This window comes from Hypomesus transpacificus, chromosome 23, assembly GCF_021917145.1.
Source record: "Hypomesus transpacificus isolate Combined female chromosome 23, fHypTra1, whole genome shotgun sequence".
Classification (NCBI taxonomy): domain Eukaryota; kingdom Metazoa; phylum Chordata; class Actinopteri; order Osmeriformes; family Osmeridae; genus Hypomesus; species Hypomesus transpacificus.
This window is the reverse complement of record NC_061082.1, coordinates 5,424,963-5,440,577: the sequence shown is the minus strand read 5'-3', so window position 1 is coordinate 5,440,577 and position 15,615 is coordinate 5,424,963. Positions and strand designations below refer to the sequence as shown.

Sequence of the window (15,615 nt, the reverse complement as noted above, 5' to 3'; positions counted from 1 at the left end):
TATATATTGTAACTGTTTATGTGGTATACTTAATAGACAGTGTATGTGTGGAGAGACAGAACCCTTCTGGTCTCATCTTCCTGGGGGTAGGATCCACCTGTGTATCCTGTTTTCTTGTTTGAGGAGAAAATATTTAGTTCCATCTGTTTCTATTTACTGTCATGACAACCATAATGACAGAAAAACGTGATTTCCATTAAGTCTTTATTGAGTAGAATAAAATCAACCAATAATATGGCAATAACACATCAGTAATGAAAAACAAACATATAACTGTCTAATTCATGTGGTAGAATATGCATTGAGTAATACTTGAAAATCATATTGAAATAAGGACAGGATAGATTTAGGCTTGAAAATTATGAACTTAATTAACATGAGAAACATCACTACAGAAGCTAACCCTATTTTCTTAATAACAAGCTCACATGTTATTCCCACTTGCATGGATTTAATTCATTCATTACAACGACTTCTATTAAAATCCACAACAGCTAATTCACCAGCGACGGAGGCCGCAGCTTGGTGATACCAGCTTGGTGATATGCAGGTTGGTGATACGCAGCTTGGTGATATGCAGCTAGGTGATATGTAGCTTGGTGATATGCATCTTGGTGATACGCAGCTGAGTTATACGCAGCTAGGTTATACACAGCTGGGTGATGCGCAGCAAGGTTATACACAGCTGGGTGATATGCAGCTTGGTGATACGCAGCTGGGTGATATGCAGCTTGGTGATACGAAGCTTGGTGATACGCAGCTTGGTGATCTGTTTAGGGATGGTAACTTCTGCTGCGACAGGACGGTGACTCCCCGAACATAGGTTTGAACGCTTTGTACAGGTCTGACTGACGATCTACCTTCATGTCACCTTTCGTGGTCATTATAGTGTAGTCGTCAGCGTAGGAGTACTCAAGGAACACACTCTCATCTCTTCGGCTGTACTGGCACAGGAACGCTGCCAGATGGACAGTGGCTTTGACTCCACAGAGCGTAAGGACCAGGTTCAAGGCTGAGATGAAGACATGGAATGAAACCCCTGGGAAGAGCTCTGGGTTCACACCCTTTGGTAAGAGGTACGGGAAAAGGAAGCGGCTCTCTGAAAGTTCCGTGTCCAAAGATCCAAGCCTCTCCCACGCATCTTCATCTGGTTTCACAGGACGGAGAATGATCTCCGGGATGAGACTGGCATCTTTCATGTGATTCCATCTGCCAGGAAGGTCAGACGGCTTGTGATCGGATTCAGGTGCTTTACACCAGGAGCAGAAAAAGTCTCGGTGGTTAGGTTCGATGCAGCCTTTTGCGATGCCATAGGCCACTTTACTGTCAATGGCACAGTTCCAGGGAGAGTAGAGAATGGTGTCTTTGATGGCAGGGCTGGGCACAAGGAGACAGGCTGGCAGGAGGTGTTTTGTGATCTCTCCATGTGCCACGATGATGATGTCAACTTCATCTGTTTGTTTCTTCTTCTTCTTCTTCTTGTTTTCCTGTAGCAGCATGTTTAAATAAAGCACAAGGTTGAGAAACAGTGCAATACTGGCCATGCTCTCTATCCACTGCAGCAGATATTGATTTTGAGATGTCTTCCTCAGAAAGTCCAGGATTATTCTTTCCCTTTGAATTTGACTTTCACTCTTCTTAGTGGCAGGATCAGAGTATTCAAGGCTGTCAATGCAGCGCTTCACCTCACTAATCTCCTTGATGATCTCCCTGTGAGAAAAGATGTAGAAGGTACACAATGTAATTAGACCACAGAAATGTTGCTGGAAATACTAATTCATGGGTCCACAGTTATATGTGTGTTTTCACACTGTGGATGTTAAGAAGATAGTGGTACACTTGAATGGGATTTTCAGCTACTAAGACAAAGGCAGATGAGAGAGAAATGGATGAATTACCACTATCAGGAAACATACACTTTACATTGCACTCCAGAAGTAATTTTAAGATTAATCAACATTTTACAAAAAACCTTTGAATCTGTATTTCAAAACAAATAGAACATTGAATACAGCAAGTCCTTTAGGCTACATTTGAAAATTAATTTCAGAGAAATTAGTCATTTATTTGAAATGTCTGCCTTGCATGTAGAACATTAAGAAATAGCTTACTGGATCGAGTCAAGCTCTTTCTCCAAGTCCTCCGTAACAGTCTTCATTTCCTTGGCTGTATCTCTCAAAGATTGGCTGGCTTCTGTCACATGATCGCCTTTGACTAATTCTTGTATATTGGAAATCATTCCTGGAAGAGACAGTGCCACACCAAGAACTCCTCCACCGATCTGAAAGAGACCGAGAAATTACTGAACAGAACCTGTGATATGTACAACACCATCTGTGCATTGGAAACTCACCTAGTACACCTCTTGACAACTTGAACTAGCAGTTGAAATGACCTCGAAATAATATTTGTTCCCTGTTTTATTTTGTATACTGCAAATAAGAATCCTTTGTGTCAAATTTAAATCAAACATACCCTCCATTTAAAAGAAGCATTCCTGGCACACTTTGTTATTTGCGCTGACCTGTTATTACCCCATAAGTTAAAACACTTACTTGCGCTGCACCCTTTAAAGTTCCAGCAAGAGTTGTCTTTAAGACTGCTTTTCCAACCTCTTTTGGAACCAAAGCCAGGCAGGCAGCACCCAAAACTGGAAACGCCACCATCAAATGAAAAGAATCACCGTGGCCATGATGGATATTGTTTACCGTGAACCTATGATTGGGCCAATTCGACACCACCCGGAGCAACGGCTCATGAGTGTGCCACTTCACACCGCTCCGCACGGCTATGGCTCTCAGAAAGTACTCCATCGGGTCAAGGCCCCCTGGGGACTCTGACAGAACAAACTCCGTCCCTCCAAGGGGCCCCGAGGACTCTAACTTGGGGAACTTCTCACACTCTTCTTTCAGCTCTTTCTGAAGTCTCTCGATCTTCTCTCTAAGCTTCCTAATCTTCTCTATGATCTTCTCCGCATCTTTCAAGGTACTGCTGGACTGCAGCCACTCAAATAACTGGGCCCCCAGGTTAAGGACGACCCCGGCCCCTCCCACCGTGGCCCCGGCTGCAGCCATCGAAGCGACCAGGAGGGGAGCAGCCACACCCCCGCTAAAGAAGGTGACCAAGCCCGCCCCTACTACCGCCACGGAGCCCAGCACAGAGGCGGTGTTCCCAGCATACTTAGCCACAGTGTAGGCTTTTCTCTGGGACTCCAACTCTTTGGCCAGGTTCACTAGTTGAGGAGCACATCGCTTTTGATTCTCGATGAGAGAGTACAGCTTATCACACAAGTTTTTGGCGATCTCCATGGTGATTCAGTGAGTAGGTGACTGGAAAGATTAAAGACATGAAATTGTTCAGACAATATATTGTTAGTTCTATAATACTCAGAGTAGGCCTATTTGATTTATTTACAAATTCTCAAAAGACACACTGGGAAACTGGTTTTGTTTCTACATGAAAGAGTTGTACTTGCACAAAAGGTTGTGTGGCAGCTAATCGACAACTGGGTTAGAAACTTCAACAATTTAATAATTATGACTCACAATTCTGAGTCACAATTCATAAATATTATGGAAGTTAGTATCCAATTAAAAAGGTTGGCTACCATTGCAATACTTTATAATGTATCCTGTTTTGCACCATTTCTCATTAGAATTCAGCAATAGAAAGCTAATGTATAGAATTATTTATTTATAGTATACACTATACATTTTTAGGATGCCAGGTGATTACTGTTCAGTGTGTTTCTGTGTGGAGGTAGAACTCAGGGGAGTTCTTGGCCTTTAGGGAACCACTCAGCTTACTCCTCTCCCCCGAGTCCTCCTAGCCCCCACATCTGCGCCCCAAGCTCACGTTACTCAATTATTCTACCCAGTAATTATCCAATTTAATTTCCCTAATGTTTTATTCAATACACATTTAAGTTGACAGTGTCATTGTCATATGCTGTTTATCTCAAAGTGAACAGAAACAGACACAAACCAACTGAATAAAAATGGCTTACGTCTACTTAATGTGTTTCAATTTCAACACTGTAGATTACTTTCACTTTCGATATGACTAGCCGAGACCGGATGTTGCGGGACGTCCTGTTCATTCTGTACTCTGTAAACAGGCTACCATGAATGTATTGGGAGTGGGACATAAAACATTGTTTTAACTAAAACTAAAACAACCTGTCTCCGTGTTTTTCTGTTGAATCTGAGTAGAACTGGGATTTGTCTTACGGAAATCGAAAAAGGTTAACGTATTTAAGCCTACTTTTGGTAACGGTTATTTTATAGGCATTGATATGAAAATTTATCTAGGCCTATATCTTGAACTTGCTTCACGGGTTATGCTAACGCATTCTTGCCAGCTCTCTTGTAAATAATACGATTTAACGATTATACAGTACGTAATAATACGTTTAACGATTATTTTGTCCTATCCTCCAAGCTTTACTAATCTTTCATTAAACACATTTTATAAAGACTTGGCCGAGCATGGGTAGTACTTGAAAATACACGTAGGCCTACCCATGCTCGGCCAAGTCTGTAGACCTAAAATTGCTGTGCAGTAATGTAGCTTACCTTTTGCTTTCAATTGTTGCACGACATAGATAGAAAACTGCTGTTCAGAAACTTTTGACTTGTTTTGAACTGTAGCCTACCACACCCGCTGCACGAGATAAACAAAACCTTTGCTTGGAGAGCCTCTGAACGTCACTGCCCCGCCCTCTACAGTTAGACTTCAGCAAAACTTGCTTCTTCGACTGAAGCTTTTATGAGTTGTCACCGTATGTTAAAAATAGGTCTGGAAAACAGTTTGAGGAAGAGAATAATAATTGTAAAATAATTTAATAAAACAGAAAATAACATTAGGAAATTGTAGAATAAGGAATTTATATTGTTGTTCGTCATGTACAAATAAAATGCATTCAAATAAAACGACATCACTTGTATTTCAGTCTATGCACAGCAATAAAAACTTTTTTTTGCTCCAATCAAATAAATAATTGTTTGGATTGAGATAGGAAATAAAAATACAAAACATTAAAATGTCCCCAATATGGCTAAACCATATATTGTCTAGTCAACAAAACCATATAAAAATAGAAAAACATACAAATAGGAAAAATAATTTGCCATTTGTCAGTTACTGTAAGTAAAAGTAAAGATTCTTGTGACATAAGTTCACAGACACCGCATACTCAATACTACACTTTCATACAATTAAGGTAAAAATATGCACAACTATTATGAAGCAAAAAATAATAATTTTGAAAATTGTTTAGAACAGTGCAACCATGTAAGGGCAGAGGTCCTTCATAAAGATATCCTACAATAGCATCCACATGTTAAATGGTACATAGGCTGTTGTCAAAGTCTAATCAGTTCAGTTGGCAATTCAGTGTAGATCCTGAAGAGCATCTCTTCATGATAATGGCTCTGCCTAGCTGGGGGTTCTCAACCCTGGTAGAGTGAGCTCATACCTGTCACAAAATAAGTATAAATTAGCTTGTTTGACTTACTATCCTTTTATTTACTTTGATGAAACATAAAACATTGATGAAAATAGGAGACTGGCAAATGAAGTGCAAAGTGTACAGACAGGCGTGGTTTTGATTATGTTGGGCATGGGCTATGAGAGAACGGCAGATTACTTAATTATTAAGTACTTACCAATCTGTCGAGCCTTTCGCCAGGTCTAGCTGGGACAGATCAATAAGAACCTGTGGCAACAAATCTGATCTTTAGTTATGCAAAACTTGTGACAGTGGATAAGCGACTATATCTGAGCCATCCATCTTTAAAATATACTTAGTTAGCATCCAAAGACATGATAAAAGTTAGTGGCTTACTTTTCCAATCTCCTTCCTCTCCCGTGTGTGAAACATCCTGTTGTTCTTCACGGCGACATCCAACTTCCTGGTCGCTGCTTCCTGTATCGATGCATCAAACTCAAACCTACGCATCAAGATCAGAATGTAAAAATGTATTTAAAGAGAAAATTCATCATATTAAATATGTGACAACTTATAATCATTTTTTTCTCATCCTTGGTTACAACTTGAAAACTGAAAAGGACCATGAATATATTTGAGAATCAGAATCCGGTATATTGCTAAGTAGGTTTACACAGACAAGGTATTTTCTTTGGTAGGTGGTGCCTAGCAATTAAAATAGTCAGTATAAATATAAAGAAACATAAAACAAATACTGTAGTATAAAGGTATAAATATAAAATATAATATGGTAACAAAAATGATCATGAATCAGGTGAGGTCCTGGTGTAGCGGCTCGTACTTCTCGTTGAAGACAGGATTGACGGTCCTTCTCTTGACCTGGGTCCTCACGCGGTGCTTCCAGGACTGGTCTGGGAGCAGGTAGAGGCGGACGTAGGCGTCAGAGCCGTTCTCACCACAGGGGACGAGGTTCCTGAAGAGAGGGCCGGGGGAAATCACCCCGATCAGGATCACAAGATAAACAAATGTTGTGGTTTCTCTACAGGATGGAGGAGAAACTTGAATACCTGCTGTTTGTACTGGTGAGTAAAAACACTAGTTAGAGATGGTGTGAGTGTTCAGTGGTGTGGGCAGAGCAGGCCTACCTGCAGGAGTTGACCAGGACGATGAGCTTGGTCCTCAGGGTGGCGTAGCGCACTGTGATCTGGATGTCTCCGAAGGTGCCCTGGTGGTTCATGATGGCCCTGGAGACAGACGTGTAGGTCAGTAAGAGAGGCTTTTCAAGGACCACTGAGGATATTAAACTCTCACAACAGTCAACAGTGTAGACCACTTAACATCCGGATGCTATTTTAGTATGCAATATTTGAGTTATAACTCATAACGTGTATGGCAATGCTTCTCAATCACGTCAAATGTTTTCATCAAACATTTGTCTGAAAAGAGGTAAAAATAAAAATTCTAACGTTTAACAGTACGAGGAGACTCACTCCGGATAGGACGCTCCTTCGGTGAGGTCGAATCGCGATGAGGCGATGGAGTTCTCCGACAGGAGGCTGTGAGAGTCGTAGCGCCGCATGAGCGGGGTGGAGGGGGCTGTCCTGCGGGCGTCAGCCGCCAGGAAGGACCCGTGACGTTGGGAGACGTAGTCACCCTGGTGCCCGTTGAAAGAAGGAGCTCCAGCAGAAGGTGTTTGGCTGCTGGAGGGTGCCTGGGCGTAGGCTGGTGCCTGGGCGTGAGAGGAGGGTAGGGTGGAGGAGGATGCGGGTGGGGGTCCAGGGTCACCCTGGCTGCTGTGTAAGGGTTGTGTTTGAGGTTGACGTTGGGGAGGTGGATCCTTGACGACCTTAGGTTGGGGTTTTTCAATCTTCAGGATCTGAAATGAAGGATAGTGACAAAAACTAAAGTAATTCAAAACATTACAGACCAATAATATATCCTTAGCAAAAACGCATTTCTGTTTAAAAAATGTGTCAGGGAGTCAGGTGGCTGAGCGGTTAGGGAATCGGGCTAGTAATCAGAAGGTCGCTGGTTCGATTCCCAGCTGTGCCAAATAACGTTGTGTCCTTGGGCAAGACACTTCACCCTACTTGCCTCGGGGGAAAGTCCCTGTACTTACTGTAAGTCGCTCTGGATAAGAGAGTCTGCTAAATGACTAAATGTAAATGTAAAAAAGTGTTTTAAAGTGTATAAAAGTGAATATTTAACTTGTCACTAGCTGTGAATCAATAACTCCTTGCGCCCAGAGCTCACCCTCAGCGTGGCCTTCATCTGGACCTGGCTGATGGCTCCGGATCGCTCCAGCAGGAAGCGCTGGTCCAGGGTCATGTCTGAGGCTCCCAGCAGGCGGCTCATGGGGATGCTCAGCGTGCCCAGTATTGACTTCTTGTCTGGTTTCTTTACCTAAGTGGAGAAGACAACCGTCTTAATATAAACTGTATGTCTAGACATCAAAATTACAATGGATTAGTATAGATTATTCAAGTTCAAGTTTTCTACTCTCAGATGCACAGGACAACACAGGGTCAGACTGGGCACTGAAATTCTTTGGACAAGACAATGTAAAGCAACCTGGCATAACATGACATAAAAGTACTCAGAACATAGATTACACCTATGATAAGCTAACATATAATAAAATAAAGATTATTGTAGGAAACAATATAAATGATGGTGTTGTTTATATTTTGAATACAAACATACCTATCCTTCAGGAGGAATTGTTGCTTATTTGGTACCTGAACATTGAGCTGCTGATTTGTTACACTGTGAACGAAGAACGTGAAGCATTCCTCCCATACAGGGTCTTTGGATCCATATACAATCTGTAACGGACAGAACGCCAGGCAATCATTCAGGAAAAATAAAAAATACAAACGTAACGGTTCTTCTACAAAAATGAAAATGCTGTCCTAAGAATATGATTATTATGAGGATTATGGATTATTTTGTCCCTGTGTATGTTCCAACTGGAATCTGAACCTTGCTTTTCTTGCTCTGCTCAGCGATGGAGAACTCCACGTAGGAGTTGAGATTATTGGCACTTCTCTTCGTTAGCTACAGGGAGAGCAAGAGGTCAGGGGTCACTGATTTTTATCAACACCTTAATGTCTACACACACTTTAGCATGTCAACGTGAGAGAACGTGTGCGGTTAGAGAAGGAAAGGCAGAGAACCACTTTGCATCAGACAGCAGTCTGGAATGTTGCCGGGTGACAACTCCCTTGCAAAGGCATGCGTCTGCATTCCATTCTGAGTGTAGCTCCAACACAGCCAGCCCAGCTCAGCCCGTAGAGACCTCAGCAAGCAGACAACACATTCCATTCTGAGTGTAGCTCCAACACAGCCAGCCCAGCTCAGCCCGTAGAGACCTCAGCAAGCAGACAACACATCCACAACAGACACACACACACATAATGAACGCCAGAGTCGTAGGTTTGTTATAAATGTGGGTGGGACAGCTACTTTTACAAATGATGCGGCAGTTAAATACGATTTTTTCTTAATGGAAAGTGGGTGGGACAGATTTGCCATTTGCCATACAGAGACATCTAAACAAAGGTGGGGGAGCATAACCAGAGCCGTCATAATGGGGAGGGGCTAGAGGTTGACTAGTCACCTGTACATTTAGTCATTTAGCAGACGCTCTAATCCAGACCTCTAGATTAGAGGACAAGTGAGGGGCATGTCAGAGATGCACTGAAACTTAATGAAGCCAACAAGATGCCCTGAGGTCTTCGCTACACAAGCTTCCCATTCTACATTTCCATCCCAACACTGTAATTTTACACCGTCCAGAACATGCCCCAGGTGTGAAACACCAGCTGCTCACACCCTGATACAGCCACCACCCAGCTGCAAACAGCCACCAGACAGACAGGAAATACCAGCCACACGAAGACCATTTCACCCAGGCTGCCACCAGGGGGCAGGTCTGTACCAGTGACCTCAGACGGCCCTCTTACCCGGGCTTGTTTGGCGTGTTTCCCATGTTTCTCATTGTGGCTGAACTCACTTTGCTCTGTCTTTAGAGAAGAAGCACAAACATTCAGAATCAGTAGAAGACCTCATGTAAATACATCATGGAAACTAATGATTCACTGCAGTCTATCTGCACTGTAAGAATGGACTTCATACTGTACAATAAAAACATTAAACCCCCAAAAATAGCATCAGGCTTGACAATTGTCGTTACAGTAAGTATGAAAATGTGCGTGAAGGAGGGTGCTAAGGGAGGTGACAAAGATTGTGACTGTTTACCGGTAGATTTGAGGCGTTGTCCAGGTACACAGCCAACATGGCACAGGCACATCCATCTGTGGTCTGAACGCAAACATTTACAGTCAGTAAACAGCTGGTCTGACAGGTACAGCTCACCTGTGCTAGCAGGCTCTGGTCTGACAGCTACAGCTCACCTGTGCTAGCAGGCTGTGGTCTGACAGCTACAGCTCACCTGTGCTAGCAGGCTCTGGTCTGACAGGTACAGCTCACCTGTGCTAGCAGCCTCTGGTCTGACAGGTACAGCTCACCTGTGCTAGCAGGCTCTGGTCTGTCTGCAGGGAGAGCCACTGTAGCTTCAGGTGCACTTCTCCACTCTGGATTTTCTCCAGACGAAACCACTGCAACATGTCAACGCTTCATGAGCCGGTCGTCAACCACCGGCAAAGCTTTTACAAGCTTTCAATTTACTACCATTACTAGTATCTTTACTTTACACTTAATACACTTTTTCTCAAGATTATGACATGAAGTGATTTTTGGACCTCTCACCTGGTCCATCTCTTTTTCCCTCTTGACCTCTCCAAAGTCCAGATTAAAACTGGAAAAGAAGATGTAACCAGTCCTAATGGTGATCCAATAATGTCCTCAGTGCATCCCATATAATATAACTAGAATATGACTGCGCCACGTTTTAACAGACAGAGGCAGGAGAGCTGGTGTCAACTTGTGACACCTTAAAAGACTTGTTTCTATACTGCTCTTTGATGTATGGTATTGGATGTATGGTATTGGATGTATGGTATTGGATGTATGGTATTGGATGTATGGTATTGGATGTATGGTATTAGATGTATTTGCTCACCTGCCCAAGTCGTCATCTTTGTCCGTGTCTTCATCATACAGCTCCAGCTCCAGGTCCTGTCCTGGGGCCTCATGGACCACAAACTGCCCCGGGGAAACACACGATCCCCAGACACAAGCACAGAAAATGTTGGTGTCATCTCTGCATGTCCAAGTCTCTGCTCAAGAAGTTTATTTCAAACTTCAAACGCACACACAGTTATTTCCAGTGAACTGCTTGATGGAAGCGCTCAGACTTCCCTGACAGTGTGTGCATGCGTGTACCTCGTATATTTCATTCCAGCGTGGATGGAGGTTCTTGAAGATGGTTTTGCTCTTGACCTGTCTGTTGCCCACCTTGAGGATAGCGTAAGGGTCAGACTTACCCTTCACCATCCCCATCATGTAGGTGTCCTTGGCTACCAGGTCCCTGGCCTCCAGCAGGTGGACCCTCACCACCCCCTGAGGAGGGGAGCCGGGGAACAAACACCACAGTCAGAATGGACGAAAACACCACCCAAAAGAACTACAGACACACCTCAGCCTAAATGTTACTAACTTAAACACATTCCAACTTGTTTCTCTGGCGTGCAAACGAAACAAGAGCTGGAATCTTTTCAAGGATGCAGACAGACGTCCCCCATACGTACACGGGGCAGAGGGAACCTCATCTGGTCCACCTTGACCTGGTCTATGAGGGGGAAGCACATGCGGTTGGGGAGGACCATGAGGGAGGCGATGATGTCCATGATAGCCCCCTCGGAGATGTGACTGAGAGGCAAAAGTTATATGTATTTTTTTTTAAGAAGATAATTTGACATGAAATGATTTATGATATGCTTCAAGATATATTACAATTGAAAGAAATTGAGAAATTTGAGAAAATGAAACCTTAGAGCTGGAGTGTCTAGTAAATTGGTCATCCCAGTCCAGTTTATTTTCAGGGTCTGAGAAGAAAACAAGTTCCAACATAAAAACTTAGCAGGACTAAGAATGTAAATGGTGGGTTCACATTAAAATGTCTGTGTTTTCTTTCCTGTTTACCGGGCGGCGAATGAAGAACATGGTGACTCCTCCCACCAGAGGAGCCTGTCCAACCAGAGGCTCCAGAATAACGCGCAGCATCCCCTGGAACTGAAGACACACCCCTCAGCTGTCACATCACACGGTTCATTACTACAGTGGCTTTACCTCTAACCTCTAACAACCGAGACGATCCCTAAGCCTAACCCTAACCCACCTCAACTCCTTTCACTCCAGCGGAGATGGCGGGGTTCACCTGAGCGTCGATGTCCACATCTCCATCGTAACTGTAAGACAACACACGCTAAGAACATGCTAAGCACACCAACAGCACACACTAAGAACACAACAGGAAGCGGGGTGGCCAGGCTGTGGTGGCTGATATCCCACTGTACAGTTCCACTAGTATCACCCTTCAGCAACAGACACCACTTTAAACAGTAAAAAACAATGATCCGTACCTCACATTCATATCCAGGATCACCTCCCTCTTATCCACCTCATGAGTATACACTTGCACCCCAGTAATCTTGACAGGCTGAAATCAACGGTGCATGATTATATGGCATACCGTATAATTATACAAAACACTAACATGCCATATCCAGGAAAACAAACTCATTTCATAAACATGACCCCATCTGATCTGGGGCCCCTGGTGGGGGAACAGGCCCCCGGGGGGGAACAGGCCCCTGGTGGGGGAACAGGCCCCCGGGGGGGAACAGGCCCCTGGTGGGGGAACAGGCCCCTGGTGGGGGAACAGGCCCCTGGTGGGGAACAGGCCCCCGGGGGGGAACAGGCCCCTGGTGGGGGAACAGGCCCCTGGTGGGGGAACAGGCCCCTGGGGTGGGAACAGGCCCCTGGTGGGGGAACAGGCCCCTGGTGGGGGAACAGGCCCCTGGGGGGGGAACAGGCCCCTGGTGGGGGAACAGGCCCCTGGTGGGGAACAGGCCCCCGGGGGGGAACAGGCCCCTGGTGGGGGAACAGGCCCCTGGTGGGGGAACAGGCCCCTGGTGGGGGAACAGGCCCCCGGGGGGGAACAGGCCCCTGGTGGGGGAACAGGCCCCTGGTGGGGGAACAGGCCCCTGGTGGGGAACAGGCCCCCGGGGGGGAACAGGCCCCTGGTGGGGGAACAGGCCCCTGGTGGGGGAACAGGCCCCTGGTGGGGGAACAGGCCCCTGGTGGGGAACAGGCCCCTGGGGTGGGAACAGGCCCCTGGTGGGGGAACAGGCCCCTGGTGGGGGAACAGGCCCCTGGGGGGGGAACAGGCCCCTGGTGGGGGAACAGGCCCCTGGTGGGGGAACAGGCCCCTGGTGGGGAACAGGCCCCCGGGGGGGAACAGGCCCCTGGTGGGGGAACAGGCCCCTGGTGGGGGAACAGGCCCCCGGAGGGGAACAGGCCCCTGGTGGGGGAACAGGCCCCTGGGGGGGGAACAGGCCCCTGGTGGGGGAACAGGCCCCTGGTGGGGGAACAGGCCCCCGGGGGGGAACAGGCCCCTGGTGGGGGAACAGGCCCCTGGTGGGGGAACAGGCCCCTGGGGTGGGAACAGGCGGCTCACCTTCTGACCGAAGTGGACCTTGCTGAAGGAGAAGGTCTTGAGGTGGGGGCTGGACAGCCTGACGGAGGGCTGGATCTTCTCCTCAAGGAGCTTCTCCATAAACATGCCAAAGAAAGGCCAAGCCTGCTGTAGGATCTACAGGTGGGACACCGTTTCAGAGAACTGACACCTGATCACGTCCTGATAACTACACAACCACCTCCTTCGTTTGAAATGGGAATGGGAATGGGAATGGGAATGATTAGTTCAAGTGTTTTACCTTGTTCAGCCAGTCAACTTTCTCAACATCAGGAAAATGGACCTTGGAGAAAGACAATATTGAGTATAACATGGTATGATGATTTAAAAAAAGATACTACATATTTTTGATGGTGGCCAGTGAAATACAGCACATTCATTCACTGTCACATTTTGTGCACATTCAAAGAAGTGTCAAATGATTAGCCCAGTAGCCAATTTGTCTCTTGAAATGATGTGTCGAATCAGGGCAAATTAGAAAAGGCACAATGAGATTCATACACATTGCTGATATGATAATAAACATAATTGTAATTCATTCCATTCTGGCATGTTATGTTTGAGCAAGGTAATCGTTGTGAGGTGAGGACAGGAATATTAGAACCACAATTATTTCAGGATGTCTGCAAGCTCTCGGGCTTCTACATGCCTGGCATCGTTACCATGACACTGTGAATGGAAGCAGAGATGAGGTCACACACTGGGTAGTTTGTTGGTCATCTATCAAATCAGATTAAGATCATCAGCAGCCTCAAAGTCTGAGACACTGCTCTCTTATTTGTATGTCAATATAGTTTCCAGATTAGTATAAACTGTATAGTAAATTAGACTGGAGCCCCTATTGTTTTAACACATCAATTGAATACTAAATACTAAGGGGAGTTATCAAAGGTTTGGCAGGAACAGGTTTGGCAGGATCAAATGACTAATAAGGTTTCTGTTTAGAAAATTTGAAACAGGATTGTAAATAAGGGACCATAGATATGCACGCCCACTTTCATTGAAATGATGTTTTTATAAATCACAATTCACAACTACAATCGTATACAATAAGCAAGGCTTAGTCCATTTTACTCTATTTGTGCCAGGTGTCTACACAAATGTCTCGATGTGATGACAAGTGTGTCAACAAAAAACATTGAGTCTTGTTTAAAGTTTAGAGGGCATCGACCTTGTCCAGCTGCATAGCGTCTTAGGAGAACTACTGACTGTAATTTGCTGGTTTTTTGTTCCCCTTCCCTTTGAGGGTAGTCCACACATTTGGTATATTTTCGGGGAATGCAAACTAAGGCGTAACCACTTATTTGCCCCAGATGTTAGTGTCTTTCCGTTCTGCTTAATGTGATACTTATAGTGAGCCATGTCATTCAAATTCTCTCAATGGCAAAACACAGAATTTGAGACAGATGACTCATTGGTTGAGTAATATTTGTGCATCATCGACTTGTCTTAGATAGCTTACTAAATTGAGGATCTGGAACTAAAGGATATTAGCCTGTTTTCTCTGCTTTCGTTTAAAAATGTTTGTGGGACATAGCTAAGCTATTAAACATCGTAAACAACCTATTTTACAGCCTATTCTATGTGACTCTATTTTCATTAGAGGCATGTGAGTGTTGTCGGTAAATGTATAGGCTAGGCTATTTAAGTTCGCATAACCTGGTAAGCTAAATAATTACGTTTCTTGTGTCGAAAGTTATTAGCCTACATTGTGGTAGGCCTATTTGGACCAGTGGTTTCCATGGTGTCAGGATATTGGAGGGCTCGGCGATCCATACATACCCATGATGCAATATTTAAAGTTTTCAATTCTTTGATGATAACTTGTTTTTCGTTATCGAAAAAGTTTATGGCCGAATCAATTCGGACATCTTTCCACTTTCGATTTTTCTTCCACCAGGTGATCATCATCATACACAACAAAACCCAGCTGATGCTAAATCCCAAATATCCTGTCAGGTAAACAGGATAAAATAATAAAATGGCTCTCCCAAAATACATCAGGAATTCCATCAGAATTTGGTTGACGGCGCTCGAACTCAATTCCTGGACTGGGCTCCCTCCTCCAGAGGTCCCGGTGTCGCTGAAGGCGTCTGGGTTCATGTTGCTTGTGGATGTCACAGGTTGTTCGGCACTAGGTAAAGATTGGCTTTGGTCCTGGTGCTGTTGAATTCCCCCGCTCTCCGACAGAAGTGCGTCACGTCGCCGCATTCCCGTGCTTTTAGCTTCTGGTCCCAATCAAGATTCGCTGAACATTTGCTACATAAATGTGTGGTACATGTAACAAAGTGACACCTAAAATGTTGTTTCGAATGTGGTAGCCTTGCTATTCCTGAAGCCGTTACTGAACTTCCGTATAGGTTCTGAGCTACCTAACAGGTAGGCACTCCCAAAAAGCATCCACCCCCTTGCCTGCCTCACATTGGAACTCCGATGCGTTACACGCCAACAGGAAAAGTTCTAAAATGATGTGACGCATATCAGAGTAGCCTACCACATCTAATAA

General features: G+C 44.8%; 2 protein-coding genes across 2 annotated transcripts; both read right to left on the bottom strand.

Annotated features, from left to right (window-relative positions):
- Positions 1-190: 190 nt before the first annotated feature.
- LOC124485064 lies at positions 191-4,737 on the bottom strand. The gene is made up of 4 exons (XM_047046360.1): positions 4,575-4,737; positions 2,556-3,329; positions 2,112-2,281; positions 191-1,710 (listed from the first exon to the last, which is right to left on the bottom strand). Exons 2-4 carry the CDS (start codon positions 3,306-3,308, stop codon positions 774-776), a joined length of 1,860 nt encoding a protein of 619 aa, XP_046902316.1. The 5' UTR covers positions 3,309-3,329; positions 4,575-4,737; the 3' UTR covers positions 191-773.
- An 87-nt stretch (positions 4,738-4,824) lies between these two features.
- Positions 4,825-15,536, bottom strand: esyt3 (extended synaptotagmin-like protein 3). The gene is made up of 23 exons (XM_047046359.1): positions 14,892-15,536; positions 13,351-13,392; positions 13,092-13,226; positions 11,995-12,071; positions 11,751-11,820; positions 11,555-11,644; positions 11,402-11,457; positions 11,161-11,281; positions 10,796-10,972; positions 10,533-10,615; positions 10,220-10,268; positions 9,979-10,068; positions 9,710-9,772; positions 9,415-9,474; positions 8,432-8,506; positions 8,188-8,274; positions 7,703-7,852; positions 6,940-7,325; positions 6,595-6,693; positions 6,291-6,422; positions 5,846-5,951; positions 5,667-5,716; positions 4,825-5,476 (listed from the first exon to the last, which is right to left on the bottom strand). Exons 1-23 carry the CDS (start codon positions 15,318-15,320, stop codon positions 5,437-5,439), a joined length of 2,667 nt encoding a protein of 888 aa, XP_046902315.1. The 5' UTR covers positions 15,321-15,536; the 3' UTR covers positions 4,825-5,436.
- Between the last annotated feature and the right edge of the window lie 79 nt (positions 15,537-15,615).

Coding starts and splice junctions, on each gene's coding strand:
- LOC124485064 (XM_047046360.1), bottom strand. CDS start 3,308: ATGGAGATCGCCAAAAACTTGTGTGATAAGCTGTACTCTCTCATCGAG. Junction 2,282..2,555: donor CTTTAAAGGGTGCAGCGCAA/GTAAGTGTTTTA, acceptor GGTCTCTTTCAG/ATCGGTGGAGGAGTTCTTGG. Junction 1,711..2,111: donor AAAGAGCTTGACTCGATCCA/GTAAGCTATTTC, acceptor CTTTTCTCACAG/GGAGATCATCAAGGAGATTA.
- esyt3 (XM_047046359.1), bottom strand. CDS start 15,320: ATGCGGCGACGTGACGCACTTCTGTCGGAGAGCGGGGGAATTCAACAG. Junction 11,282..11,401: donor CTAGACACTCCAGCTCTAAG/GTTTCATTTTCT, acceptor TTTGCCTCTCAG/TCACATCTCCGAGGGGGCTA. Junction 8,275..8,431: donor AGCAGAGCAAGAAAAGCAAG/GTTCAGATTCCA, acceptor TGTCCGTTACAG/ATTGTATATGGATCCAAAGA.